The sequence below is a fragment of the Trichosurus vulpecula genome, chromosome 1 (genome assembly GCF_011100635.1).
Source record: "Trichosurus vulpecula isolate mTriVul1 chromosome 1, mTriVul1.pri, whole genome shotgun sequence".
NCBI lineage: Eukaryota > Metazoa > Chordata > Mammalia > Diprotodontia > Phalangeridae > Trichosurus > Trichosurus vulpecula.
In genome coordinates, this window is record NC_050573.1 from 37,090,707 (window position 1) to 37,117,524 (window position 26,818).

Sequence of the window (26,818 nt, forward strand, 5' to 3'; positions counted from 1 at the left end):
CCCCATGGGACAATCTAGGGGAGCAGAGAACAGAGAAGGACTACAAACTGGAGGCGGGATAAATTGGGGAACACCCGATAGACGTCAGGCATTAGCGTTAAGGAGGATGGGGAAAGGCTTCTTGTAGAAATAGGGCTGTGGCTGGAGTTTGAATCCTAGATCTACAGCTGAAAGGGACCTTAGAGCTCATCCAGTCCACGCCCCCCCTGCCCATTATACAGACGAGGAAGCTGAGGACCAGGAAGTTCAAGAGACTGCCCTAAGGTCCCCATAGGTTGTGTGTTGGAGGCAGAATTTGAACTCAAGTCCCTTGACTCTACAGCAAGGACTCTTTCTATTGCCCTACTCTGCCTCCCACAGCGGCCACTTCTGCTAGGATGATCCGGCCTCAGGGATTGACTTTGTGGCTCCCTCCCAACACCCAGGTCCTGGGGGATTCCAGCTCAGTTTGGAGCGCCCACCCACCACACTGCAGGATCCCTGGCCCCGCCCACCGGCGACGTCACCGGAGGATCTCCACCAGCCCCGCCCACATCCCCGCCCCTTCCGTCACAGCGCGTGCGCACTGGGCTCTTCCCTGCTTCCGCCTTCTCGCGACAAGCCCCGGGCCGCCGGCGGCCTCGCGGGACGCGCCGGCTTCTCGCGTGAGTGGGACTGCTGGATCTGCGGGGCCGGGACCACGGGGTGGACGGGGCTGCGGGGCCTGGGTCGGGGCCGGGAGCCGGAGCTGCATGTGTCGCTTCTGTGGCCAGGGGCAGCGGGGGCTGTGCGAGCGTACGGGTAACGAGGGCCCCACGGGGCCGCCGGGGGGCGGGGGACGGGGCGCGGGCGGACCCCGGGGGGCCGGGGGGCCGCGGGGCCCGGAGCCTGCATCCCGCGGCACGCGCGCGCACACGCACGCACCCTCCCTCCCGCACACGCACCCAGGATCCCCCCCCCCGCTCCCGCAGCGGCTTCCGCCCTGCCCCCTCCCCTCCCCACTCGCCATCCGTCCTCCATCCTCCTCCCCAGCCCTCCCGCACCCCTCCCCGCCCCCTCCCTTCCCCGCTCCTTCACACTCCCTGGCTCTCCATTTAGCCCTATACTCTTCCTCTTCCTCAACCCCCCAGTCTCCATCTGGACCCTCCCCCCTTCCCATTCCTCACCCCCCCAGTCTCCATCTAGACCCTCCCCCTTCCTCACCCCCCAGTCACTGTCTAGACCCTCCCCCTTCCCATTCCTCACCCCCCCCCCGTCACTGTCTAGACCCTCCCCCCTTCCCATTCCTCACCCCCCCCCGTCTCCATCTAGACCCTCCCCCTTCCCATTCCTCACCCCCCCAGTCACTGTCTAGACCCTCCCCCCTTCCCATTCCTCACCCCCCCAGTCTCCATCTAGACCCTCCCCCTTCCTCACCCCCCAGTCACTGTCTAGACCCTCCCCCTTCCTCACCCCCCGTCACTGTCTAGACCCTCCCCCCTTCCCATTCCTCACCCCCCCAGTCTCCATCTAGACCCTCCCCCTTCCCATTCCTCACCCCCCAGTCACTGTCTAGACCCTCCCCCCTTCCCATTCCTCACCCCCCCAGTCTCCATCTAGCCACTCCCCTTTCCCATTCCTCGCCCCCCTCCATTTAGACCCTTCCTTTCCAGTTCCTCACATCCGTAAGTCTCCATTCCCTTCATGAACACTCCTACTTCCCATCTCCTTATACCCCATGATTCTCCCATTCCCTTTATCGACCCTCATCCTCTCCTCCTTCACCCCCCCTGAGGCTTCATTTCCTTCCTAGACAGCCCTCATTCCTCAGGGCTCTGCCTTCCTGGACCCCCGTGCCTCTCCCTCCTTCACATCTTCTCATTCGCCATTGCCCTGAGAGAATCACCCTTTTCTCTTGTGCTCCTCATACAAACATGCACCTTTTTCTCTGATTTCTGGTATGCTCTGCCTCCCGCAGACCTCCGCCCTTCTCTTCCTCACTTTCGCTCATCCTCCATTCCTTTGGACCCTCGGCTCTCTGTCCTTGTTCCTGATGCCTTATTCTCTCATGCCTGGACCTCCCTGGACCTCCTCTTGTCCCATTTGTAGAACTGGGGGCTGGTTGGATTTGAAGGTCTCTAAGGTCCTTTCCAGCCCCAGCTTTGTGATCCCAGCCTCACTCTGCCCCCTCTGCTCACCTCCCTTTCCTCTCTTCTCATTCCTCCCATCCTCCATTCCCCTTAGTCCCCAGTCCTCCCCAGCTCCTGCTCTTCTCTCCAGTCTTCAGACCTCCTGCTCCTCTTCACCTTTGGACCTCAGGTCTCCAGTCCTTCAGGCCCTCAGTTTTCTCTCCATCCTTCATCCGTTCTCAAGAATACACTTCATGCATTTGGTTCATCCCTCCCCTCCTCTGATTCCCCTTCCATTTCTCATAGCCACTCATCCCTCTTTTCTCGTTCTTTACTCAGCTACTCTTTTCAGCCTCTCATTGAACAAGTTATTCAGCCTCTTTAGGGCTTGAGATTGGGATGCTGTGGTCTTTCATGATTTCTTATAGGCTTTGAATCTTCCACACCCCGCCTGCTTCTTTCTTCCGCATGCTCTTTGAGAGTCTCTGCAGCTTCTCTCTTTATATACTCTGGTCTCTCTAAAATGGATTAGATAGGAGTTTTTAAACTGGGGTCCATGAATTGTTTTTTAATATATTTTTATTTATAGTTATTTTTATAATATTTTATTTTTATTTATATTTTTATAATATTTTATTTTTATTTATATTTATTTTTATAATATTTTATTTTTATTTATATTTATTTTTATAATATTTTATTTTTATTTATATTTAATGTTTTGATAAATGCATTCTTTTGAAATCCCATGTATTTTATTTTGTACTTTTAAAAGTGCGCTTCTGAAAAGGTCCCCTAGGCTTTACCAGAACCCATGGGATCTCTAACTTAATATTCAAATTCTGAAATTATCTGATCCCTTCTCCCTTCTTTTTCCTACTCCCCCCCCCTTACAGCTTCTTTCTCCCTTACTCAAGAAGCCATCAGACCTTCATAGGATCCTAGATTTAGAGGTGGGAAAGACCATCTATTCTAACCATCTGGTTGTACAGAGGAGGAATCTGAGGCTCAGGGATGTTAAATGACTTATCCAAGATCACCTGGACCTTGTCGCAGAGTTGGGATTTGAATCTATTCCCTTTGCCTCCAGATCCCACTCTTGCCTGGTATCCTGCCGTCCTTCCCCTCCTGCCTTGCTGGTTGGGTTTGTCCTTTCTGCGTGCGTCCCCATCCTTAGCCGTTCTCCTTTCGAAGACTCCCTAGACTAGAGAGCTGAAAAGAATCCAAGAGAGCACATAGTCCAGTCTCTTTGAGGCCTAGAAAATGGGGAGTGAGTCCCTCTTCCTTTACATTGTCTTGCTCACTTTTGAGTCTTTGAACATTTCCTCCCTCCTTACTTTGCTGATTTTTCCCCCTTGTCCAGCTCATGCTCCTGTCTTCCTCCTCTTTGCCCCCTTTATCCTTTTTGTAGTAGTTTTGTGTGGTTATAGTTTTTAAAAGTTAGAGCTGGAAGTCCAGTCTTCTCATTTTACACATGATAAAACAGGCCCAGAGTGGTCAAGTGACTAGCCCACTCTGTTATCTCCTCATTCGTGTCCTGTTATGTCTCCTCATTTTTTGTTGTTAGTGCTCTTTTATGAGCCTCGTTTAGTGCTCAATAATCCCTTTGAAATGGATAAATGTGGGAGGAAAGTGGATTACTACTTTTGAGTGTTTGGTGTTCTAAAGAAATTCATTGAAAATCATGAAACTTTTCTTTTTCGCACATAGGTTTGTGAGATGGCTACAGACTTTCCAGAGTCCACTGCCCCTGACTGCAAAGGAGACCTGAAGAGTAACACCAAGCTAGACACAGATTACCCACTTCGGGTCCTTTACTGCGGAGGCAAGTGTTTTCAGCCTGTGTTATAGCCTGAATATTCCCTGATTATTATAATCAGTACTGTTTTTCATTTTCGTGTGTCCTAAATTCCTTCAGAATTTTGTATTTTTTAATTGAAATCCTCTGCTAAATTTCTGCCTGGATGCCTTAGTTTGATGAAGAGGCGACCCTGGGTTCTCAGATACTGTTCTGGTAAACCCTAACTGAAAAGAATTCAAAGATGTACTTGTTAACTGGTTTCAGGTAGGTTCATCACCTGCTTGACCCCAGGGTGAGGAATATTTCTGCCATAGCTCACCTGAGGAGTAAAATAGCTGACATTTGCCTAGTACTAATAAGTCCAGAAAGCACTTTCCCTATATATCCCATCCGAACTGGACAGCAGCTTTGTAGAGGAGGTGCTATAAATATCATCCCTATTCTACAGGTCGTTGTTTATGGTCACCGAAGAACTTGTGATCTGTGTCTGTGGAAGAAGGACCTGCACTGGCCCAATCCCAGATCTTCCAAGTATTGTCGTTAAATTAAAATAGTTCATGGATGGAGTTTCTTATATGAGGACACAAATCTTTTTTTTTTTTTTTTTTTGCTTTGTATGTTTTCAGTCTAACATGGAGATAATTGTGAATGGGATGTGCTTTTGAAGTGTTGTCACAGTGGATAGAGTGCCAGGCCTAGAGTCAGGAAGACCTGAGTTCAAATTCAGCCTCAAGATTCTTACTAGATGTGTGACCCTGGGCAAGTCACTTCATCCTGTTGGCCTCAGTTTCCTCATCTGTACAATGAGCTAGAGAAGAAAATGCCAAGAAAAGCCCACATGGGGTCATGAAGAGGTAGATGTGACTGAAATGACTGAAAAACAGCTCTTTCTGAGGGGGACCAGTCCTGAAAGGCTCATTCCTCACCTAGGCCCTCTGAGTCTCCATTTGCCCTTAGACCCTCACCTTTCCTTTGTCCTTCACACCCAAAATTTTGAAGGAATTTAGGACACAGGGAAATGAAAAGTCCAGGGAGTCTGGGGTTGCTGTCAAAGGGGAAGCAGCTTGGAATGGGAAAAGATTGCTAGCCCTAGAGTCCGAGGACTCGGCTTCCACTTCTGTTTCTGCTGCTGCTTCTCTGCTGGGTGACCTTGGTGGAGTCATCTCTGAGGTGAGAGGACAGGGATGGCATGGCCTCTGGGGTTTCTTCCAGCTCCCTGTCTCTGAAGGTCTTGATAGGGAAGAGGCACAGTGCAGAGAGAGGGAGAACCTGCAGGCCGCAGAATGTTACCATCACCCTGCTTTGTGTTCCAGAGAGCTTGGATCAGGGGTATGGCCATGGACATGGAGGAGGCAGGAGGCAGATTTGAGAAATGGCAAAGATCAGACTGGATGTGCCTACAATTGAGAACTAAAAAAAGGACTGAAAAAAGTGGGACTAACCCTAAAATGGGGCATCTGGGAAAGGGAGGGCAAGCTGGTGAATCTGACTTGAAGTATTTTGCATTTCAGATAACATCTAAGTAGAGAAATCCACAGGGTATTTTGAGATTTGGGTGTGTGTGGAGGAGTAGGTTTGGGAGTCCTTAGTTTGAGGTAAGAGCATTTGGGATCTAGGATGAGATTAGGAGGGAACAGCAGAGGGCCTGAGCCCTCTGGAGGAGGCGCTATCTTCAGTGGATCTGCTGGAGAATGGCAGAATCGGGAGGGCCCTCTGAGCTCCTCCAGTTCCACTCGGTAGCCAGAGCATGCGTTCCCTCTGCTGGGCCTCTGATGAGTGATCCCGTCCAGCCTTGGAGACCTCCTGTGGTGCACCACTCACCGCTTACCGAGGCTCTTTCATTTGGAGCCGGAGCGCCTCAGCTGGTTCTGATCCCTTTTCAGCATGTTCAAGATACCTTGAACAGGAGAAGGGAATGATGAAATTGGGAAGAAAAAAGTGTGGCCCATGTTCCTTTAGATATCTACCTGACTGGGGAATTTCCATCGGAGGACAATGCTGCCCCGCTTGTAGGCTCTCTCTAAACATAACCAGAGGCCTCGTTGTCCCTTGGGAACCAGGAAGAGCCGGGCTGCCTCTCCCATACACAGGCTGTGTGGCTCTGGGCAAGACCCTCAGCCTTTCAAAGGAGATATTTGGGAAGGCTAACATACAGAAAGCACTTAATAAATGCTTGTTCCCTGTCTCTCCCTCTTGATGATAACTTAGGGGCAACTTCCTAAGACTGGAAGGTGCGGACCTGAATTGATTGGTAAAGGCCGGGGTTCTTTATCTCGGAATTCACTATGACAATAAAATCATTGGTCCAGGCCTGATCCCTGTCAGTTCAGTAATAATTGTTCACATTTACGTGGAGTTTTATGACTTGCAAAATACTGAACTTACATTATTTTGTTTGAAACTGACAACAACCTTAAGCGGTAGATGCTGTTCTACCTCATTTTTTAGATGGGGAAACAGGCTGGGAGAGGTTAGGTGACTTCCCCAGGGTCATACAGATTAATCCCTGATTCTAAGCTTGGTGTGACGTGGAAACTTGAGATAAGGATAGGTTTTTTTTTTTTATCCCACTTTTCTTGAAATAGCTTTTTTAATAACTTTGTTTTAGCTTGAGTAATCTGGGTAACTGTGCACACGCATGTGCACACACACATATGTACAAAACTTGCATAATGTAGAATAATAACAATAGAGATTGGACCTTTGGCCCCTTCTCAGCAAGTTATGGTCTTAGAGCTTTGTCCAGAGCACTGAGAGTTAAGTGACCTGTTTTGAAGGGTTTCAGAGGCAGGACTCAACCCAGGTCTTTCATCTTAGCTGCTAGGCTGTGTGTCTATTCACTAAGCTGTGCTGCCTCTCTTGTGTAAAATGGTACTCAAGAAAGGGTTACAGATGATTGGAAGGATAGAGGAGAGGGGAGCAGCCTAATTGGGGAGAGGGGTTCTGACTAGTAGTGTATATGATGCCTTGAATATCGTTGGAGTTAATACAGCTAGTGTTTGACATTTAACTGGCTTTTTGTAGCATGCAGTTTTTTAATAGTGGCCATTGTTCTGATACCAAAATATGTTCAACTTAGCCAGAACATAAAATTACAAAAGGAGTTGTTTTAGTGAGAAGTTGGAAAGCTTAGAGAGAATTTCAGCTCTGTCTTTCTAGTGATTAAATTTGGTGATTGAAGGAGCAGTGACCAGAGATAAAATTTCTATAACATGATAGTCTTGAAGCTAAGGGCTCTCCAGGGGTCACTGGGGACACGAATTATTTCTCAGAATCACATAACTTCAGGGGTGGAAGGACCTCAGTGGTCTGGGTCCTGCCCAGAGAATCTCTACTCTCCCGTGCTTGATGAGTGGTCATCCAGGACCTCCCAAGGGTTTTACTTTTGGACAGGGTTAATTGTTGGGAAGTTTTTCATGGCTTCTCCTCTAAGTCAATTTCTTTCCTTCTACCTATTGCTCCCGGGTTTTGCCTTCTAGGACCCAAGAGGCTAAGTTGAATCTTTCTTCCATGTGACAAGTCGTCAAATACTTAATGACAGCTTTTGTCCCACTTAGTCTTCTCTTCAGGCTAAACATCCTTAATTCTTTCCACTGACTTTAAGATGGCATGGACCCGAGGGCCCTTCTCAGCCCTGGTTGTCTTCCTCTCTGCATCCTCCATCGCATCAGTGTCCTCACACTGTCTTGCCTAAAACTGAACACAGTATTTGAGGTGTGGTTTGACCAGGAGTATAGAGGGATCATCACCTCCTAATTCCTGAAGCTATGTCTCTCTTAATTCGACCCAAGATTGTATCCACCTTTTAGCTGCCATGTCACATTAATGATTCATTGAGCTTGTTAGGCCACTAAAAGCCCCAGATGTTTTTTCAGACAAACTGCCATCTCAATGTTAATAGTACTTGTGAAGTTGATTTTTTTTAACCCATGTATAAAATTTTATATTTATCCCTATTTCATCTTATTAGGTTACAGCCTTGAGCTCTAGCCTGTCAGGCGGTTTCTGAAACCTGACTCTGTTGTCCATTGTGTTAGCAGTCCCATCTTGTCTGAGGATTAGATGAAAATGCCATTTCTGCCTTTATCCAAGTCATGGATAAGATCCCCAGAGTGCTTTGTTGGTGATCTCCTCCATGGTTGACATTGAGCCCTCAACTACTGACCAGTCAGCGAATTACAGATGATCTCAGTTCACTTTCTTTTAGTTCACCTACTTTTCCATAACAGTAACAATAGATATTTTCCCCAATGCTTTGCTGGAGTGGAGGTAAACTACAGCAGCTGCATTCTTACACTTAGTAACAGTTAAAAAAAAAAACAAAAGGCTGTCAGGACCTATACTTGATGAAGCCATGCTGGCTCCTTGTAATCAGCACTTCTCTTCTTTTAAAGTTAATTAATGAATTTATTAATCTAACATTAATTAAATTCCAATTTAATTGATTCAGATTTAATTAATGAAAACCCACTTTTTCTTTCTTCCATGTCCCCCTACCCTGTGGAAAAAGAAAAACCAAACACTTGTAACAATTATGCACAGTCAAGCAAAACAAATTACCACATGTCAAAAAAATATCTTTCAGTCTGCTCTGAGTCTGTCACCTCTCTGTAAGGAGATGGGTTCCGTATTTCATCTTGAGTCCTCCGGAATCAGGTCAGCCATTTCCTTCAAGGTTGTATTGTGAACATTGTATAAATTGTTCTCCTAGTTCTGTTTACTTTGCTCTGCATCCGTTCTTACAAGTCTTCCTTTTTGACACATTGATCACCTGTCTCGTTAATGAACCTTTCTAGAATTTTCGTAGGAATTGTCCAGCTCACTGGCTTGAAATGCACAAACAGTTCTCTTTCCTTTTTGGAAATCAAGACACACTCCCATCTTCATCTCTCTGGTGTTCCTACGGGCTTCATGTTTTTGTCCAAGATTTGGTAGTCCTTTGGGTTTTTCTTTTGAGCTAGTTATCAACCCACGTCTCTTGACTTGAAACCAGATTCTCTTTTCTCTGTGCCATACTGCCTCTCCTGAAGTTGGAGAAGAATTCCATGGCAGTATCCCTTCTATTGAATCCATAGGAGGTTATGAGAACACCAAGAGAACATGTAGAGAGAAGAGTTGAGGGCCTAGAACAGCACTTTGGGGGCCTCTCACAGGTAAGTGGTCTGATGAGAGGGAAATATGATGGTCCAGCAGAGGAGACTGCGGAGAAACAGTCTAGGCAGAGAGCTGAGAGAGTTGTCATGGAGGCCAAGAAAGGAGCATCCAGGGAAGGAGGTAGCTGACTGTGTCGTAAATTACAGTGAATTCAAGAAGAATGAGGACTGAGAACAGATCCTAGCAGTTAAAAGATTGTTGGTGGTCTTGAAGAAAGCAGTTTTGTTAGAGTGGTTGGAAATCAGATTATGAGGGCTTTGGGAAGTGAGGAGATAGAGGCCAGTTAGTGGAGCCTACCTTTTCTAGGGCTTTAACTGAAAGAGAGAAGAGGTACAGGACTCTAATTTGAGGGAGTGGCAAGGGAAAGGCTGTGTGGTTTTGTGAGGGATTTTTTAAAGGATTTGGGGAGAACTGGGCACAGTGTAGGTAGAAGGGGATTGTATTGATAAGGAGAGAGTGAGTATGAGACAAAACCGTGATAACCAAGACAAGCTGCTGGAAGAGATGGGATCAAGAAGTCAAGTTGAGGCAGGCTAGACTTTGGCAGTGAGAAGCCTCAAAGGACTAGAGAAGGAAAGGGGGATGATGGAAGTGGGGAATAGGGGAGAAGAGGAGCTGTGCCAGCCTTGATATTCTCAGCAAAGCAGGAGGCAACGTCCTCTGCTAGGGCTGGGGTGGGGTGCTGTGTAGGAGGCTACACGGAACAGTGTTGTTCAGAACACTACGGAGAGTCGGCCAGATAGCAGTAAGAGGGTTGTTGTGAAGCCATGAGGGCTTCCTTGAGATAGAGAACAAATCTGGAGTGGACCCAGGGAGCACTGCCGGTGATCTCCAGCAGGGGCCAGTATAGTGTCAGCAGGAACTGAGGAGGAAGAAGGAGGGAAGCAGCCTTGTGGTTTCCAAGGCACGAGTGATACTGGGATCAGTGAATCAAACAAAAACATAGGGGCAGGATACAGAGGGAAGGAAGACGGCCAGAGCAGGGGTTAGAGAGTGGGAGAATGGTGCAGGATGCAGAATACTGTCTGAGGGAGAGACGCAAGGAGAGAAGGCTGGGGCTGGAGCTGGCTCATGGGGCTGCAGGAGTTCTGGGGGATGAGGACATCACAGGTGGGACTCTTTGTGTCGCAGGTGGAACGAAGGTGCAGCTAATGGTGGTTGAGGATGTTAAGGAATCGGGAAGCTGTAGTGTTTGAAGAGGTGTGAAAGCATGTCATCAGTGTCCACATAGGAGGGCAGGGACAGAGAGGGGTGTTGTTTGTCCTCTGTTTTCAGAGAGGACCAGTGACATCAAGAGTGATGAATTGTGTGTGAATTGGATTTAAGTGAGGCAGAGTTGTACAAAGTCCTCGGCCTCACTCTTCCTTCCTAAGTCATCGAGTTCTAATGGCAGGACAAAAGTCAGGATGACTGGCCGTGGCCCAGGCAGCAGTGGATAACCTTGGTGTCTTCAATGTCTAACCAGGCTCTAAGTGCTCCACAGTGCCTGCTTCAGCTGCCTTCATGGCTGTTGGAAAAAAATGTTTTCATTTGCCCATTTTGCCTGGGAAAGTGCTTGGTGTAGACAACCCCCTAAACCACTCACAGGTTTGAGGCCTGTCAGTTCCCTTCAACCTGGCTTAGCTTGTCTGTTGAGACAGCTTGGCGGGATGTGGCCACTGCGCATGCTGCAGCTTCCTGGAGCCACAGGTGAGAGAGTTGGCTGAATTAGGTGAACGCCAAAGGTGATCGATCAGCCCCGAAAAGGGTTCGGCAAGCCCTCGTACAAGAGATGCTACTCCTCCCTGAGCACCCCATGCACCTCAGGGGCAGAGAGGGATACAATGAGTCAAGTGTACTGAACTCTGAGAAATGAGGGGAAATGGGCCACAGGCTTGTAGTTGGCTGTAACCAAGGTTTGAACAGGGTGTTTTAGACTGGTGGAATGAACCTCAAAGAAGGAGAGGCACAGTGGTGGGGACAAGGGGAGAGTCTAGAAGTGGCAATGAGAAAGAAGTTACCTCCCTTGAGAGAAGAAGCACCCTCTCTGTCTTTCACAGTAGCGGGCTGCCTCTCTGACCTTGGACGAGTCACTTAACTTCTAAGATGAAGGGGTTGGACAGGATGGCTTCCAGTTCTAGATCTGGGATCCTCTTTATTCTCCCTCTCGCCCTGCTCCTCCCAGAAGGGAAAGGTACCACAGTGTGAACTTGGGTAGGGCTGGCTTGGGGGGTGCTAGGCTGACATGGGGCAGGTGGGGTGTGTGACCTTGCAAGTTAGGCCTAATAGGAAAAGGTATTGTCTTGTCCCCAGGTGAAATAGTACAGTGAGCCAGAGTTGGGTTTTTGGCCTTCCTTTTCTGAATGAATCCGTTGTTCACCTGTTTTGCCTTCTCACCTGCCTCTGACTTGTTAGTCTCACGCTCTCCTCTGGCTGTTTGAAGTCCCTCATCCCCACCTAGGCTTGCTTTCTCTTTTCTATCCAAATCACCATTCCAAAAGTTCTGGGCTGAAATAATTTGTACTAAGGTATGAATAAGGCTTAATCTCAAATAAGGCAAACTGAAAGGGGACTTTGTTAGCCCCAAAGCATCTTCAGCAGGGGGCTCTAAGTGTTCTTACCTCCCTCCTACAAGCACAGGAAATCAAGCTGGTCTCTGCCTAGAGTTGTTTCTTCTTTGCTAAGAGCCACAGGGCCCAATAGAGTGAAGGTTCATTTATTGCTTAGAGACAAGAGTGCATGCTTGATTCGAGGTAGCGCCTTTCTAAAGATGAGGATGGAGCTTACCCTGGAGTTGTCCTTGGGTCATTCAGAGAGGATCTTGTCAGGTCTGGAGGTCATTAGCATTTTGTGGCCATAGGTTTCTTCTGGCTGGAATGAGAAGGAACTCTCCAGATTTTTGGTTAAAGAGATTGAGTGTCTTGGGTTCAAAATTATGTTATTGCTTTTGATTACATTACTGATTAATAAATGCAAAATATGCATATATGGTTCAATGGTTTCGTTATTCACAAAATCTCATTGATCTGTCTTGCACCCTTGGGCTTATTTGACACTGTCAATTGCATACATTTTTTTCTTTTTCTTTTCTTGGGGCTATTTGAGAAGGGGCTTGAGTTGCTGCCATCACCTCCTCTTCTCAGGGAGGCCCTGAGCCTCATCCTTTCAGGGATTCCTGCTTGTTAGAGTGGGAAAGGCTTCACCCGTATGCTATGCAGTGTGTGGGGCTGAGGTCACGTACAGGAAAAAGCAATCACTCAGCCCCCGGGCCGGGCTGTTCGCCATTTCTTTGTTGAAGAATACCCGTTGCATGAGCTCAGGGCAGCAGGGGTGAGGCATTGATCAGTGCACATATGTGCCCTTGCTCTAGACTTAATACTTTCTCAGACACTAGGGGACGGTGTCTACCACAAAGATTTTCCTTTTGCATTAGAACTATAGATAGAGTAGAATTTTTCTAACATTTTTAGAATATGTTAGAGTAAGTATTCGAATTTATTTTCTAGTGCTATTTAGGGCTAGCCCAAAGTATTGTATTAAGCAATTTAACACCAACTGGTTGCCGATCTAGCTAAACTATGTATGTGGTAGTTATGCTCCTGAATTCTAGAGCTTGTATGCCAGAAGGCCAAGGGATAGTAATGGTGCCCACATGTCGGGTGACCCAGTGTTATAAGAATAACAAGTTGACATCTCCCAAGCCCTGTAAGGAGAAAGACTTGAGCTGAAGAAAGACAAAGAAGTGTGAAGGTGATTAGGAGACCTTCAGAATTGTAAAGAAAGCCAGAGATTGAATGGGAAGACTTGGGAAAACCTGAGAGAGAAAAGTTAGGATGAAGGAGAAGCGCGTCATGATCAGCAGCAGCAGCAGCACGATGATGGTGATATTAATAGTAAGAATAATAGTTAACATTTACATAATGCTTATTGTGTGCCAGGAACTGTGCTAGGAAGCCTTTGACAATTACGATTTCATTTGATCTTGAGCTAAAGGAGAAGAATGGTTAGAAGGAAGATTCGAGGGAAAGTTAGCTAGACAAGGTAAGAGGTGAGAGAGAGTTTAGCTGCTAAGATAACTCACTCAGTGCCAAAGACAAGCAGTTTGTCACAGATGTTTTCCAGAGTAGCTCCTACAAGAAAAAGATTAGGACTGATATCTCATTTTTAGTAAATATGGATAGCAGAGAGAATTTGGGGGGAATCTGTATTGGGTGTATGGTGTTTGCATTTTTGCTAATGCTGGCTTATGAATAGAAGATAATCAATAAACATTTATTAAGGGCCTACTGTGTGTCGGGTACTGTGTTAAGTGTTGAGATAACAAAAGGGATAGAAGACAATCCTTGTCTTCGGGTAACTTATAATCGAATGGAAAGGTAACATGCAAATATATATACAGAGCTATCTATATGTAGGATAATAGGAAAAAATTAATGGAGGGAAGGCAGTAGAATCAAGAGGGATTGGGGGATGCTACCTGTAGAAGGCGGGACTTAAAGAAAGGACATTCCAGGCATGGGGAACAGCCAGAGAAATGCCAGGAGCTGAGAGATGGGGAATCTTGTTTGTGGAACAGCCAGCAGGCCAGCGTCACTGGGTAGAACTGTAGGAAGACGAGCAGCTTCTTAGAGCGTCCACCTCCCTCTTCTGGTTGGCTTTTAAGCTGTAATTGTAGCATTCTCCTTTCCTTCTGCTTCCTCTTTGAGTTATGCTCTCCTGCCTTTCATTTCAGATTCCTCCTCCTGCCCTCCCTTTTCCCTATCGAAGCTGTGTTTGTGTTTCCTTTAGGAACATCAGTCCTCCTGGGGTGTAGAGAGGCAATCTCTTCACCTTCTCTTCCAGGAGGGAGATTAGACTACACTTGTAACTCCAATAACAGTCATTAGACTGTGGAAGAAGTACAAATATCACCTACTTGTGCGGTCACTGCACAATTTCCTCTTTCCATAATGCTTGAAGTTTTTAACTACTTGTAGGTGTACTTTGAGCACCTGGTTAATATGAGCCAATGTTCATTTCGACTCTGGCAGCCGTAGGCATCAACCCCTGCCTCGCACCATTTTTGCCTGCCCATCTATTCTGCTCTTTCAGTTTGCTTTACCCTCGAATAATTGTTTCATTTCCCTTTTCTTAGCTCGCCTTGTCTTACCAACAACCTTCCCTTTCTCCTCCTTGAGTCTCTCTCCTCAGGAGCTAGTCTCTAACCCTTCTTGGTCTTCCTTAATCCTTTCTAGCCTTGGTCCTGCTCTTTTTTTCAGCCCTGAAGTAAAATCTGGGCCTAGAGATTGTCCTTCACCATCTTCTCACTTCCCCGTGACCCTCATTTGTCTAATCCCCTCTCTAGGTTACCAGCATAATTTCCTTTTTAGTGCAAGTCCTTTTGCTTCTCCCATTCCTTCTGCCTCAGAAGCTGGAAATCAAACTTCCAGCAGAGAGAGGAAGTAAGAGTGGTCACTAGCTCACATGCAGTATTTGAATGCTCGTGGAACAAGGGATAGACTTTTTCTAACATCTCATGAGAGCAGAATGGGAATGTTTGATGGAGCTTTCAGAGGCGGATTTAGTTTTGATGATGAGGAAAAAGCTTTAAATGATTTTCTGTCCCAAAGTAGAGTTGACTTGTTGGGAGGTAGTGAGTGGGCTCCTCTTTATTAAAGAGATCTTTAAGCAAAATCTGCGTCTTCTCTGTCAAGTGTGAATCATATTTCATTGTGGCTTTCTTTAGACGGCTCTGAGTTTCTTACCCCGAAATTCTGTTAAAATTAATTGGGTTCTTGTGTATCTTGTGAAAACGGAACATGAAGATTGTGGAATTAGCTGAGGAGATAGCATAGAGGGGAATGGAAATCATAACCAGGCTAAGAATCAAGAAACTCTGTATTATTATGGTCTTGGTACCGCCACCCACCAGTGTCCCTGGTCAGGTAACCTGTGGACAACTGTCTTAAATTTTGTGGGCCTTAGTTTCACCATCTGTAAAATAAGGGGTCTGATTTGATATTTTATTCATCTTATTTCAGCTCTGGAATTCTCTGATCCTCTTTATTCAGAGATAATGTGAAGGATAAAAAAAAACAACACACACATGTATACATACATATGTGTGTGTATTAGAAGAAACAGGAGTTGTATTAAAAGTGGTTCCATACATGTATCTCTGTGAATAGAGAGGCAGTGAGTGAGGGCTGGCTTTTAATCCAGGAAGCCTCTCTCTAACTTGTCCTGGTGGGTGGGTGGGTGCTCAAGACCCACTGTATAGGAGACTCTGACAGAGAGGGTATCAGCCTGCAGTGTCAGGAACTTCCTTACTAGGGAATATCCCTGTACCCCTAAAATCACAGATCCAGTACTTGGAAACCAAACATGAGGTGGTTTGGCCCCGCTTATCTAGCAATAATGGGATATCGCGTCAACCCCCTTTGGTCTTTGTTAGAGGGAAGAGTTTAATTTAGCTATGTCTGAGAGTCATTGGAATAATTACAACAGTATTTTAGTGGAGAAGACTTATTTCCTGGTCTGTCAGTGGAACTTGACTTAACTGCTCATTAGACCAGATTTGAGAAAGGTGTTCTGTACACTTTGTCTTCAAACTAACAGGAAGATTTGAGAAATATTCCATAAAATTCATGAAGGGGAGGGGGCGGAAATGAAATAAACTGAAAGAAAATTAATTCCATTTTTTTTTCTTTCCGCAGTCTGTTCATTACCAACAGAGGTAAGTCTTTTTAATATTCTTATGATCTTTTGCTACTGTATTTTTCAGTTGTCTTGTTTCCAGTAGTCTTAGGGATTTTAAATTTTCTACCTTTGTGTTAGTCAATAGCATTAACCCTCTGGAGTAGTTTCATGGTCTTAGGGATTTATGAAGATGTTTATTCCCTTAGCTTCTGAGTCATAATTCCTTTGTTCCTTTTGCCTGTGCAGTTAACAGTTTTTTCAATGAAACTTGGCAATAGCCAACTAGGAACGGTGGTAGTGACTTGAATTTAATGCAGCTCAGATGGTGGAGAACTAAGCAAATAAGAAAACACTGAAAATTTGGGAAATATTCCTGTTTTCTTTGTGTTCCTCATGATTCTCTCTGATCACTGATTTCCTTAGGGATTTCCTGTTGCAATCTGGGTTTGGGGCAGATGAGTGGGAAAGTAACTGTTTCCTCACTGAATATGTATGGCATGTAAATTAAAATAATTTAGGAATGTGGAGAATTGACTCTTTTAACAGTGAAATTTGGTCTTTCTTCCTTCAGTACTGTGAATATATGCCTGATGTTGCTAAATGTAGACAGTGGTTAGAGAAGAATTTTCCAAATGAGTTTGCAAAACTCACTGTAGGTAAGAACATTTTTCTTTTTCTGTCTTCATAGCTTATGAGAGGTGTATGTGTGTCTGTGTGTAAGTAAAGCCTAATAACTTTTAATACCATAAAGCTTACCTTTAGTGGGATAATACCAGACTATCATTCAAATAGACTATGTAGAAGATATTGTTAAAGTCAAAAATCTGGGCTGAGTGTTTTAAGAAATAAAATTCAGTAAGGGGTAGATATTTTATAAAATTTTGTTTTTAGTAATTCTAAAACTTTGTGCAAGGGAACTTGTAGTTGGGAAGCACTCATTGCTCAGTGTTTCTGATCTTTTTGAAACATGATATATCAGCCTAGTCCAGGGCTGGGGAACCTGTGGCCTTCTAGCTTCTCAGGTGCAGCCTTTTGACTGTGTCCAAGTTTTACAGAGAAAAGGGCTGTACTTGAGGACCTAGAGGGCTACATGTGACCTCAAGGCCACAGGTTCCCCACCCCTGGCCTAGTTAGTATAAGAAGGGAAGTTCATGCTTTGACAGGTTAAATGATTTACGCAGAAATCTAAAATCATATTTATGACTTCCATCCAAGATTGGGACCAGTGTGGGTTGGTAGCTGGGGGAGAAGAAGTCTGGGTTAGGTGTCCAAAGGCGGTGGTGCAAACAGTCACTTGGCGTATGTATGATTGGTGCCCGGCCCTCTTGGGGCACAGGAGTTGTAGCTCACAGGGCTAGGATCCTTTGTGCTGTCCTGCTAATCAGTGCCTGCTGAGCTCTCAGCCCTCGGTGTTTGGGAGAGGGGGAAGAGGGAGCTGCCTGGAGGAGCTGCTGGGGCACTTCTGAGCTTGACCCTGTGCCCGCTGTGCCTTGTTCTGCCTCCTAGGCTCTAGATTCCGATTCCCAAGTATTCTGTGGGATTTGGGGCACCCATTAAGCAGCACTAGAACCCAATCCCTGTGACCCTGAAGTTCTGTTTGATGTCTCAGAGAAGGTGCTGTTACATCTGATCAGAGGAAGCAGTTCTTCTACACTGCCATGCGGAGGAGCATCTTTCCTACTAAAGTATTGCCTCTGTACAGAGCCTAGAGTCCTTTCCTGGCCTGCTTTCAGTCCGTTTTTGGAAAACAAAACAATTAGTCATCAAAATTGGCTCAACAAGCATTTACTAAATCCCTGCGCTCTGAGACCTCTCGTTTGACTCTTTCTCCTGTGTTACCTATGCCTGTAACTTGAAGGGCTTTCAGAATGAGCGGCTTAGGGGCTCATTCATTTGTATTATCAATAGTAGTCTCTCTTTAATGTAGACATAAAATAAAAACTCCTACTTTATCCACAGGGTCATTTTTGCCCTTCTGGAGGTACACAAGGTTCTTTTGGCAGGGAGGGGTGGGGGTGGGGGTTGTGTGTAAATGTTAAAAGAAGATATTAATGCTTTCATGCTTCTTTAAATATAGAAAACTCACCTAAACAGGAACCTGGAATTGGGGAAGGCCCAGGAACAGCAGGAGAAGAGGAAGAGAAGAAAAAGCAAAAAAGAGGCAAGGCCTAAGTCGACCCTCATTTGGCTTCATTCTTTGTCCGATGCCCATTTGTTGGTGGAAGTAGGAGGAAGGGTGATGCAATGACAAGGTCTCTAGTTTGCAGACCTTTCGTTAAGATACTGAAAGGGTTCCTCAAATTAATCATTTCTGCCATTGGTTATTATAATTCCTCATGCGTGATGTTATGCAAGGAATATGATACCACAGTCCCAAGGGAGGCATTGGATCCAGTCTGATTTGGGCCCACCGGTCTCCTTCCCATAAGCCAAATTGGACCTTGGGAAACAAGCTTCCTTCGTACGTGTCAGAGATGACCAGCCAGCTTGTTTATAAACCGAAAGATTCTAGCTGCCTCAGTATTATTCAGACACCCGTATGGATTAGAGTCTGGTTGGTGCTGCTTTTGTTTTTACGGGAATGCATTTTAATTAGAATGTGTCCGTACAAGATTGGACTTTCTCTTTTCAAATTCTTGAGTGTGTGGCTGAGAGCTTTTGCGTGTTGACTGCTTTTGGAGAGTAGCAGATGGCTGAGTATTAAAATTCCTTCAATACATAGTTCCACTCACATTTAATAAAAGTTGTTTTTAGTTACTTGTTTCACAGAAGGCAAAGTAGGTGAGAGTAGGTCATGGCCCTTCTGTTGAGGGGGGGTCGTCTGTTGTCGTGTTCTCCACCCCACCCCCGTAGCGTCTTCCTGGTCACTGAGCACAAATGCTGTTGAATGGCTATCACTATTTAACTCTCGTCAATGATTATTTCAGGTTTCATATATTTTAAAATTATCTGCTTTTTAAATTGAAGGCTCACCTGGTAGTCATAGATTGGAAAAGGGACCTTAGAAATCATGCAGTCCACCCCCACCCGCCCTTCTTATTTTATGGCTAAGGAAACTGAAATTCAAAGATAATTTCCACTTATTTAAAACACAGAAAAGACAGGTGAACCTGAGTAAACCTTGGAAATCTGCTTAATGTTTCTTTTATAGTACGGAGGGGAGCATTAGCAAAACTTGCCCTGATAAGTGACTTCCTAACTTAAATCCATTCATCATTGCTTTAAAAATTGGTATGTTTGTAATAAGTCTGCATATATACGTGATCATATAAATTCTGTAACAAGGAAAAGAAATTGGAAAGCCTCATTCTTTTCAATAATTTTCTTTAGTAAATTTTAAGAATTTGAATTGGTACTTTAATTATTTTTGCCTTAAAATCACAAATAACATGGTGTTCTCTTGTTAAAATAAAGGTGGAAGAGGTCAGATAAAACAAAAAAAGAAGACAGTTCCACAAAAGGTTACGATAGCCAAAATTCCTAGAGCAAAGAAGAAATACGTGACTAGAGTGTGTGGCCTTGCAACTTTCGGTGAGTTTGGATTTAAACACATGTCAAAGAACCCAAGTTGAACTGTAGTCTTATCTGTTTTGTCAGCTATTAAGAAACCTTCACAAGCCTGTATTTTTTTTCTGAGAAAATAAAAAAACTCTGATTTTATAAAATTCTGGTTTAAAAATTGGCACTTTTTGAGAAATTGGAAGTCTTTTTGCATTGGGGGCCACTAGGAACTCTTTCCTTCCTTGAGGGTCCGATTAAGGGGAAGTTTAGCTCAGTATGAGGAGGGCCGGCTAAGATTCCCTTTGAAGCCTACCAATGCTGCTCCTATGTCCTCTGCAGGGTTGGTGGCAGAGGGTTGCAAGGTGGCTCATCCCCTCTGTGAGTAGTGGTGGAGGGTGAGGGAAGGCAGGTAGCAGCAGAATGGCCTGCCTTCACAGCTCCTTCAGTCCCTGGAGGCCTTGAACAAGTAGTGAGACTGGGGTGAAAATTAATCAATGTGTCCCTGAAATTTAGTTTGCTTTTACTGCATATATTCTATATATGCACACATAGATAGGTTTATGTGCGTGTGTACATCTGGTGTTGGTGTTTTTCAAGTAATGAGGTTTCGTTCAAATCATAAAAACTGGTCACCATTACAGTTCAATGATCTCTTTTAAAAAGAGGAAAATGGAATGCATTAAGTAATTAATACATAGTGAATTAATTGATACGAAAACACAGATAAATTGTTTTTATGCATTTAAACTCATGTTAAAATAGAAAACATTTCTTTGTGACACCCAGTTACATTCTACTGTCTTCTCCTTTTTTTTTGACAGAGATTGACCTTAAAGAAGCACAAAGGTTTTTTGCTCAGAAATTCTCCTGTGGTGCCTCAGTTACAGGGGAGGATGAAATCATCATTCAGGGAGACTTTACAGATGACATTATTGATGTGATTCAGGAGAAGTGGCCAGAGGTGAGTATATGAAGTCCTATGTGCTGGAAGACAAACAGGGGGACTTGGGAAAGAACACTGACCTTGGGCGGATTACTCCCCTTCCTGTGCCCTGTTCCCCAACCTCCGGCCTCAGTCTTCATCTTAAAGTAAGAATGTTGTACTCAGTGATTGCTTTAGCTCCCTCCCAGCTCTGAGAGGATTTGATTTTACTGGTTGGGTGACCTTGGGCAGGTCACCTCCCCTTGTCCCCACCCCTATCCCTGGCTCAGTTTTCTCACTTGTAAAATGAAGATACTGAGTTAGATGACCCCTAAGACTCCTTCCTGCTCTAAATCTTTGATCTTATCACTAAAAAAAGTAACCAGTTACCTTAGTTTATTCTAAAACTCATGAAATATAATAATCTTTGCTTTACAGGTGGATGATGACAGCATTGAGGATCTTGGAGAAGTAAAGAAGTGATTTTAAGAATTTGTCTGTATTTAATAACCTGAAGTTATAGTTGATGTAGCCAAAGGGAGGGAAGCCTTGAAAAATATATATATTTATCCTACAGTAAAACTGTAGACTACCCTTATCCTTGGCATTTCACTGTTCTGTACAAGGCTGCTTGTGTTTTTTCTTTTATTTTTTAAATTGCCAAAGTCCAATAAACTGGGGAAATCCATCATGCTTATGCATGAAATAGAGATTTAGTTAAATAAATAAAAAATTTTGGTCATATGGTACTGACTTTTATTTTTTTTTTCTCAGCACACTCTAGACTTTTTGTGGGGAGCATTTTAATTCATCTGTTGCTATTTTAATTCACTGTACACTTTAAAAAAAGAATTTGGATGTCTTAGTACCAAAGCCAGGCTCTTTGCTTCTCGCTTAAGTCTCCAGTGTGTTAGCCTTCCATTGGGCAGAAGGCAGCTTCTAGATTTGTTGTGGACTTTACTCTTTGATTATCAACAAAAATCCATTTAAAATGCTTTTTTTGACTCTAGAGCCACTGAGGTTGAAAATTCTTCCCAATGTCTACAAATAAAGTAAGAGTGGGATTGTCACAAACTCTAATAACTGTTTATACTTAAATCAAAACTATCAGTCTGGGAAAGAGCATTTGCAATGTGTTTTTTTTTTCCAATAGGAAACCATTAGTGGTAGATTCAAACAAATTTATACTGTTTTTATGAAGGCCCTAAGCCAGCCATTGCAAACTGGAAAAAAGAAAATGTTGTGTTTTAGGTCGCAACTAAATTTAGCACCCATGAAAAAAATGCCAATTGTATTTTTTTTCCATGCAAATTGAAATCCTGAATGTACTGGCCTTTTTCTAATTAAGATCTTGAAAGTAATATATAGTGAAGATGTAAATTAAGAAAGTAGACTTCTATTAAGTACGAATTCCACAAAACAGATGTCCACTTAAGAAGCAGACATTCAGGAGACGCACTCAGCATGTGCAGTGTGTGTGTTCTGTTGGTGCTCAACGATGGCTCTGCGTGGCCGTGTGGACTCGTGAACTTGGTGTCCGGATGCTCTGTTCAGGGTCCGAGCAAGCGGTGGCGGTTCATGTTTGGCCAGCAGCGGATGTCACCACGGGAAATGCAGGATTAAAGGGATTCTTGCCTATACGATCTGTGTACTTTTGAGTCTGTGACATTAAAACGAAGTTTGGTTACCCTTTCTCATGGCCTTAGTTGTGACTAAATCGGTGAGCAGCCCTTGAAGGGTCATTGCCATAAGTCCTGCCTAGAGGCGGCCCCCGCAGCAGGTGTCGCCGGTCCGAGCCAGGGATTTGGGGGTCCCCGGGGCCCTAACTGCGGTCCTGAAAAGTTGCCTTGGAAAGAGTGTCCTTTAGCCAGCGCGTCCAGCTCAGGGTTTTGGGGACGCCCTTCGCTTAGGAGTTCAGCCCAAGGTTTCCTCTTAAACCGGCCGGGAACGACGGGGGAGGGGCAGCTGCGGGGGGCGGGGCTCCTCCGGCCCCGGGGCCCCACCCGCGGCCTCCGCCAGTGCCCTTCGGTCCCTAGCCGAGGCGCGCGCGCATTCCCGGGTCCGGGATCTCGTGGGTCGCCGGCTCTCGCGAGAGCCAGGTTCGCCCTCCGGGCCGCGTTTGAGTCAGGAAGGCGGTTTGTGAGCAGAGTTGGGCAGGTGAAGGCGCGGGCGCGGCCGCGGCCGCTTGAGGCCAGGCCCCGCGACCTGGCCGGCCGGTCTGGGAAGGCAGGCCTATGGAGCTTCCAAGGTGAAGCTCGTCGACTCTGACTTTGTCCCGAGGCGGACGGGAACCACCAAGCTGCGGCCACCTATGAACCCGACCACATTCTCCCGCATGGTACGTGCGGCGCGGCCCCGCCCCGGTGCCCCTTTCCCGGGCCCCCGCCTCTCTGCGGCTCCGTCCTGTCGCTCATTGCCCGGGCCCGCCCCAGCCCCGCCCTGGCGCTCATTGCCCGGGCCCGCCCCGCCTGGCTCTGCCGCGGCCCCGCCCCTGGCCCGCCCCCTGTCACCTGGGCGGGCCCCTCCCTCTCCCTCTCCCTCTCCCTCTCCCCTCTCCCCTCTCCCCTCTCCCCTCTCCCCTCTCCCCTCTCCCCTCTCCCCTCTCCCTCTCCCTCTCCCTCTTTTCTCTGCACTTTCTCCTCTTTTCTCTTCTTGCCTTCTGAATTTTCCCTGCCCTCTTTGCTGTTCCCTCCCATCCTTTCTCTCTTCTCTCCCTTCCTTCTGTCCTTTTCCCATCCTCTTCCGTCCTCTTCCGTCGATTAATTCACAAGCATTTATTGAGTGCCTTCTGTGTGCCAGGCACCATGCTTAGGCAGGGGCTGCCTGCATTCTCTCTGCATTAATTAATGCATTTTGGTTTTATGTACATCGTTTCCACCACCCTGTGAGTCTCGCCTTTTAACAAGGTTAAGAAAAATCAACCAAATAGCCACTGCTGACCGATAGCACCTGTAATGTTCTGGACCCACCGTTCCCAACCACGCCAAAGCAATCATAATAGCAAATTTCCTTATCTTTTGCAGGGGGCGGGGGGGATTGGTCATTAAAACTATATAGCTTTGGACTTAGTTTGGGAGGGGGTGTGGGGCCGTCACCTCTGTGACTTCATTGGGGTGGGAAACTCCTTGCATGGAAACTCCCTCCACCAAGGCAGATCCACATGTTGGCTGTACCTCAGTCTTAGAGAGTTGTATGAAGGCATTGAGAGATTAAGTAGCTTGCTTGCTCCAGGTTAAAAAGCTGAATTTACAGGTCCCGACCCCTCTTCTTCACCCCCCACCCACTCCCCCATCGTTGTGTATTTTTTTCCCCTGATTCTGCTTACTTTACTCATAGGAGGGAGATGATGTGGTATAATAATAGAAGGATGCTGGGCTCAAATCTTGCTTTTGATGCTTACTACTTATGTTTCATTATTTATAAAGTAAGAGGATTGGACTTGATGGCTTGAGGTTTCTTCCAGCCCTGAGGCTCAGATCCTAACTCTTGCCAAGTGTCTTCTGCCCTCTCTTCTCTCTCCTTTTCCTCCTTAAACTCCCCAGTCTTCTCTCCCTGCCCACTTTCTTTGCCTGATGGCTTCTCAGGTTCATCCACTGCGGGGTGGATTATTGGAAGGACTGGGAATGATTAGCCTGGAGAAGAGAAGACTGGGGCAGGGGGGTTAAAATGGCTGTTTTCAAAGTATTCAAAGGTTTCGATCTGCTCTCTTTGGCCCTGGAATCAATGAAGGGAAGTAACCAACCTGCATATTTAATCTGTGTAAAAAGGAAAACCCCCCCAAACATGGAGAGCTGTTCAAGAGGGTGGTTCCGGGTGCCCTCCGACTGGGAAAGCCTTCGAGCAAAGGTTGGCAGGCCCCACACTGGTGAGATTGTAGAGAAAGAGGAGTTCTTGTTCAGGCTTTGATTGAGAGCTTCTGAGGGCCTTCCCACAGCAAGCGCTTAATGAATATGTTTGTGACTTGGTTTCCTCCGTTCTCCCTCTTCTCTCTCTGGTTGTCTGTTGTTTTTTCTGTCCTGTTCCCCCTTCTGGTAGAATAAGCCCTTCTCTTTCTGGTCCAGCCTTTTTTTTTTTTTTTGGTCTGGCTTTCTCCCTTCTCTCTTGCTTTCCTCTTCCCTCTGTCTTCTTTTTTTTCTAGGCTTTCCATTTGTCCTCTCCTTTATGTCTTCTTAACTTTTTCTTTCTCCTCTTATTATCTTTCCCTCTCTCTCCTCTCTTACTCCTCTCCTCCATTCTCCTGTGGTTTTTTTTTTTTTATCAATTCAATATTAAGCACCTATAACTGACAATTTAAAGTTTATAAAGTACCCAGGCATTTGAGCCATTGAGTGTATAAGCACTGTTATTCTCATTTCACAGACTGAGGCTCAGAGAAGTGAAGGACTTGCTAGTAAATGTCAGAGGTGCAATTGGAACCTAGATCTTGCTGCCTGTGGCCTGCTCTATGACAAGATGCTAAGTTCTGGGGATGTTGTTCTGTGCTGTCTGACCCTTCTGAACCTGGTGGACCATTCTGTCCTTGAGGTTTTCTTGGCAAAGATCCTGGAGTACTTTGTCATTTCCTTCTCCAGTGGATTGGGGGCAAACAGAGGTTAAGTGACTTGCCCAGGGGTAGTGAGTGTCAGGCTGCACTTGAACTCAGGTCTTTCTGACTCCAGGCCCAGCGTTCTATCCACTGAGCCATCTAGCTGCCCCAGGCATACAGAGATCAAAAGAAAACTGTCCCTGCTCTCAGGCAGCTTCTGTTACATTTTAGACACACACACACACACACACACACACACACACACACACACACACACGTGTGTCATGGATATAGTAAACAATTTGGAGAAGGAGAGATCATTTACAATTGTGGGCATTAGGAAAGGCTTCCCTGGGAATGTGGCTTTGAATTCCGTGGAGCTAAAAAGAGTGAATTTTTAGACCTGAGTGGGTGCATGCACAGAAGTGTGTTGGAGGAAAAAATATTAACACTGTGCTCTAAATTTAGGCACAGAAATAATTTATAATCTATCTGGTATCTAAGCCATTTTTAGCTTGGGAGGAAGAGGTGGAGGAGGGAAGGGGGGAAGAAGGAAAAGGAAAGGGGGAAGAAGGAAAATTTTTCTTCTTAAGGACCTAGTGCCCTGTGTTTGTCTTTGGTTCTGAAAGAGGAGCATGACATCAGAGACATGATGACATGACTTGCAGTTGACTTTGATTTGAGGGAGGGAAGGCTGTGCAAGGTCACCAGCCTCACTTTCTCCTCCAGAGCCATCTGGGTCCAGTGGCCAGATATTCACCAGGACTACTGGAGATGGCCCAGGATGCAGTGGGAGACGCTGGCCCTTTTAGGCTAAGGCCTTTTTAGGTTCTCACTTTGAGTGAGGTAAGGCCCATTCAGTGAATAGGCCTTTTTAAGAAGTTAATCACGAGATGACCCCGAGTGTCCTAAGCCCTGTTGAATAACCAAGTTGTTATCTCATTCCCCCAGGGATCACTTTCTCCACAGCCTAGAAGTTAAACAAAGTGACCTCCTCCTTGCATTTTTATCTTAATCCTCTCTCTTTGGAGAAAGGGAAGGGGGAAGGGAAAGAGAATAAACTTTTATTTAGGCTTACTCTGTGCCTCTCAACTGCTCTGGGAAGTGGTAGGTGCTGTTATGATCCCCATTTTACAGTTAAGGAAACTGGGGCGGAGGGCAGAAGTTAAATGACTTGCCCAGGTCACACAGGAAGTAATTGTCTGAGGTCTGATTTGAATTCAGGTCTTCCTGACTCCAGACCCAGAGCTCTCGATGCATTTGGCTACCTTGGGATCTCTTAGTCACTTCCTGGGAGGGAAGATCTCTCTTCTAGACAAGAGTTAATTTGGTTAATTAATACAACTCCCTAAGAATAGCCTTAGCTAGATAGCAGTGGATGGAGTACTAGGCCTGACTTACCTCCTTGAGTTCAAATCCAGCCTCAGATACTTACTAGCTGTGTGACCCTGGGCAAGTCACTTAACCAAGTCTGCCTCAATTTCCTCATCTGTAAAATGAGCTGGAGAAGGAAATGGCAGACCACTCCAAGATCTTTGCTAAGAAAACCCCAATTGGAGTCACAGAGTCTGACACAATCAAACAACAACAGCAACATAATTGAACATTCAGTGTTACCTTTCAAACAATTCTATTGAAATAAGAGTAATAGCCATTTAATTAATATAAGCATAACATGGTGCCAAATTTTAAAAATTAAATTTAGAGGTGTGGCAAACAGATTTTTAGCCCTGAAAACTGTTAGCAGATCAAAACTATTGCTAGGCCAAAGGCCATCAACCACTAAGCATTTTTGAAGAGCTTCCAAGTGCTGGGGACACAGTAGCAAGAGTGAAACATTTCTTCTCCTGGAAGAGCTTACAGACTTTGGGGGGGAAAATCTAGGCGTACCCCAAATAGACACAAAAGAGATGGAGCTTTCAGAAAAGGGACTGTATTTGAAGGAAACAGTCATGGGGGCTGGCTGGTTCAAAGGCCTCGAGGGGACAGGTGGGCTGTTAGTGACCTCTCTAGTGGTATTTTTTAAAATCACATGAGCATTTATATATTTTTAAAACACTTGGAATGCTGGTCAGCCCTGCTACTGGGGAGGCTGGGCCTGCTGAATCTTTGGGTGTCTGTGCGAAATTCAGCATTTGTACTGTGAGTCCTCAGAAAGTGAGAAAGGGGGG

The 26,818-nt window shown here is 45.6% G+C and overlaps 2 protein-coding genes across 4 annotated transcripts in view; both read left to right on the top strand.

The window, feature by feature from the left end:
• The first annotated feature begins 557 nt into the window (after positions 1-557).
• Positions 558-21,815, top strand: DENR (density regulated re-initiation and release factor). 3 transcript variants are annotated; one of them, XM_036742088.1, is made up of 8 exons: positions 558-644; positions 3,798-3,912; positions 15,717-15,736; positions 16,271-16,355; positions 17,777-17,860; positions 19,114-19,230; positions 20,022-20,161; positions 20,561-21,815. In XM_036742088.1, exons 2-8 carry the CDS (start codon positions 3,807-3,809, stop codon positions 20,603-20,605), a joined length of 597 nt encoding a protein of 198 aa, XP_036597983.1. In that variant the 5' UTR covers positions 558-644; positions 3,798-3,806; the 3' UTR covers positions 20,606-21,815. The 3 variants fall into 3 exon arrangements, with proteins under 3 accessions (XP_036597983.1, XP_036597984.1, XP_036597985.1); XM_036742089.1 differs by having other exon boundaries at positions 625-780; XM_036742090.1 differs by lacking the exon at positions 558-644 and adding an exon at positions 727-774.
• A 453-nt stretch (positions 21,816-22,268) lies between these two features.
• The window catches only part of CCDC62 (coiled-coil domain containing 62), a 55,491-nt gene continuing 50,941 nt past the window's right edge, over positions 22,269-26,818 (top strand). The window contains exon 1 of the mRNA XM_036736550.1: positions 22,269-22,460. Within this exon, the coding sequence (XP_036592445.1) occupies positions 22,434-22,460 (27 nt within the window). The 5' untranslated portion in view covers positions 22,269-22,433. The remainder of the gene's footprint in view (positions 22,461-26,818) is intronic.

What these genes read in the sequence shown, in the direction of transcription:
- DENR (XM_036742088.1), top strand. Translation starts at nt 3,807, where the DNA reads ATGGCTACAGACTTTCCAGAGTCCACTGCCCCTGACTGCAAAGGAGAC. An exon ending in TCGGGTCCTTTACTGCGGAG is followed by an intron (nt 3,913 to 15,716) that starts GCAAGTGTTTTC and finishes TTCTTTCCGCAG; the next exon opens with TCTGTTCATTACCAACAGAG. An exon ending in GAAGAAAAAGCAAAAAAGAG is followed by an intron (nt 17,861 to 19,113) that starts GCAAGGCCTAAG and finishes GTTAAAATAAAG; the next exon opens with GTGGAAGAGGTCAGATAAAA.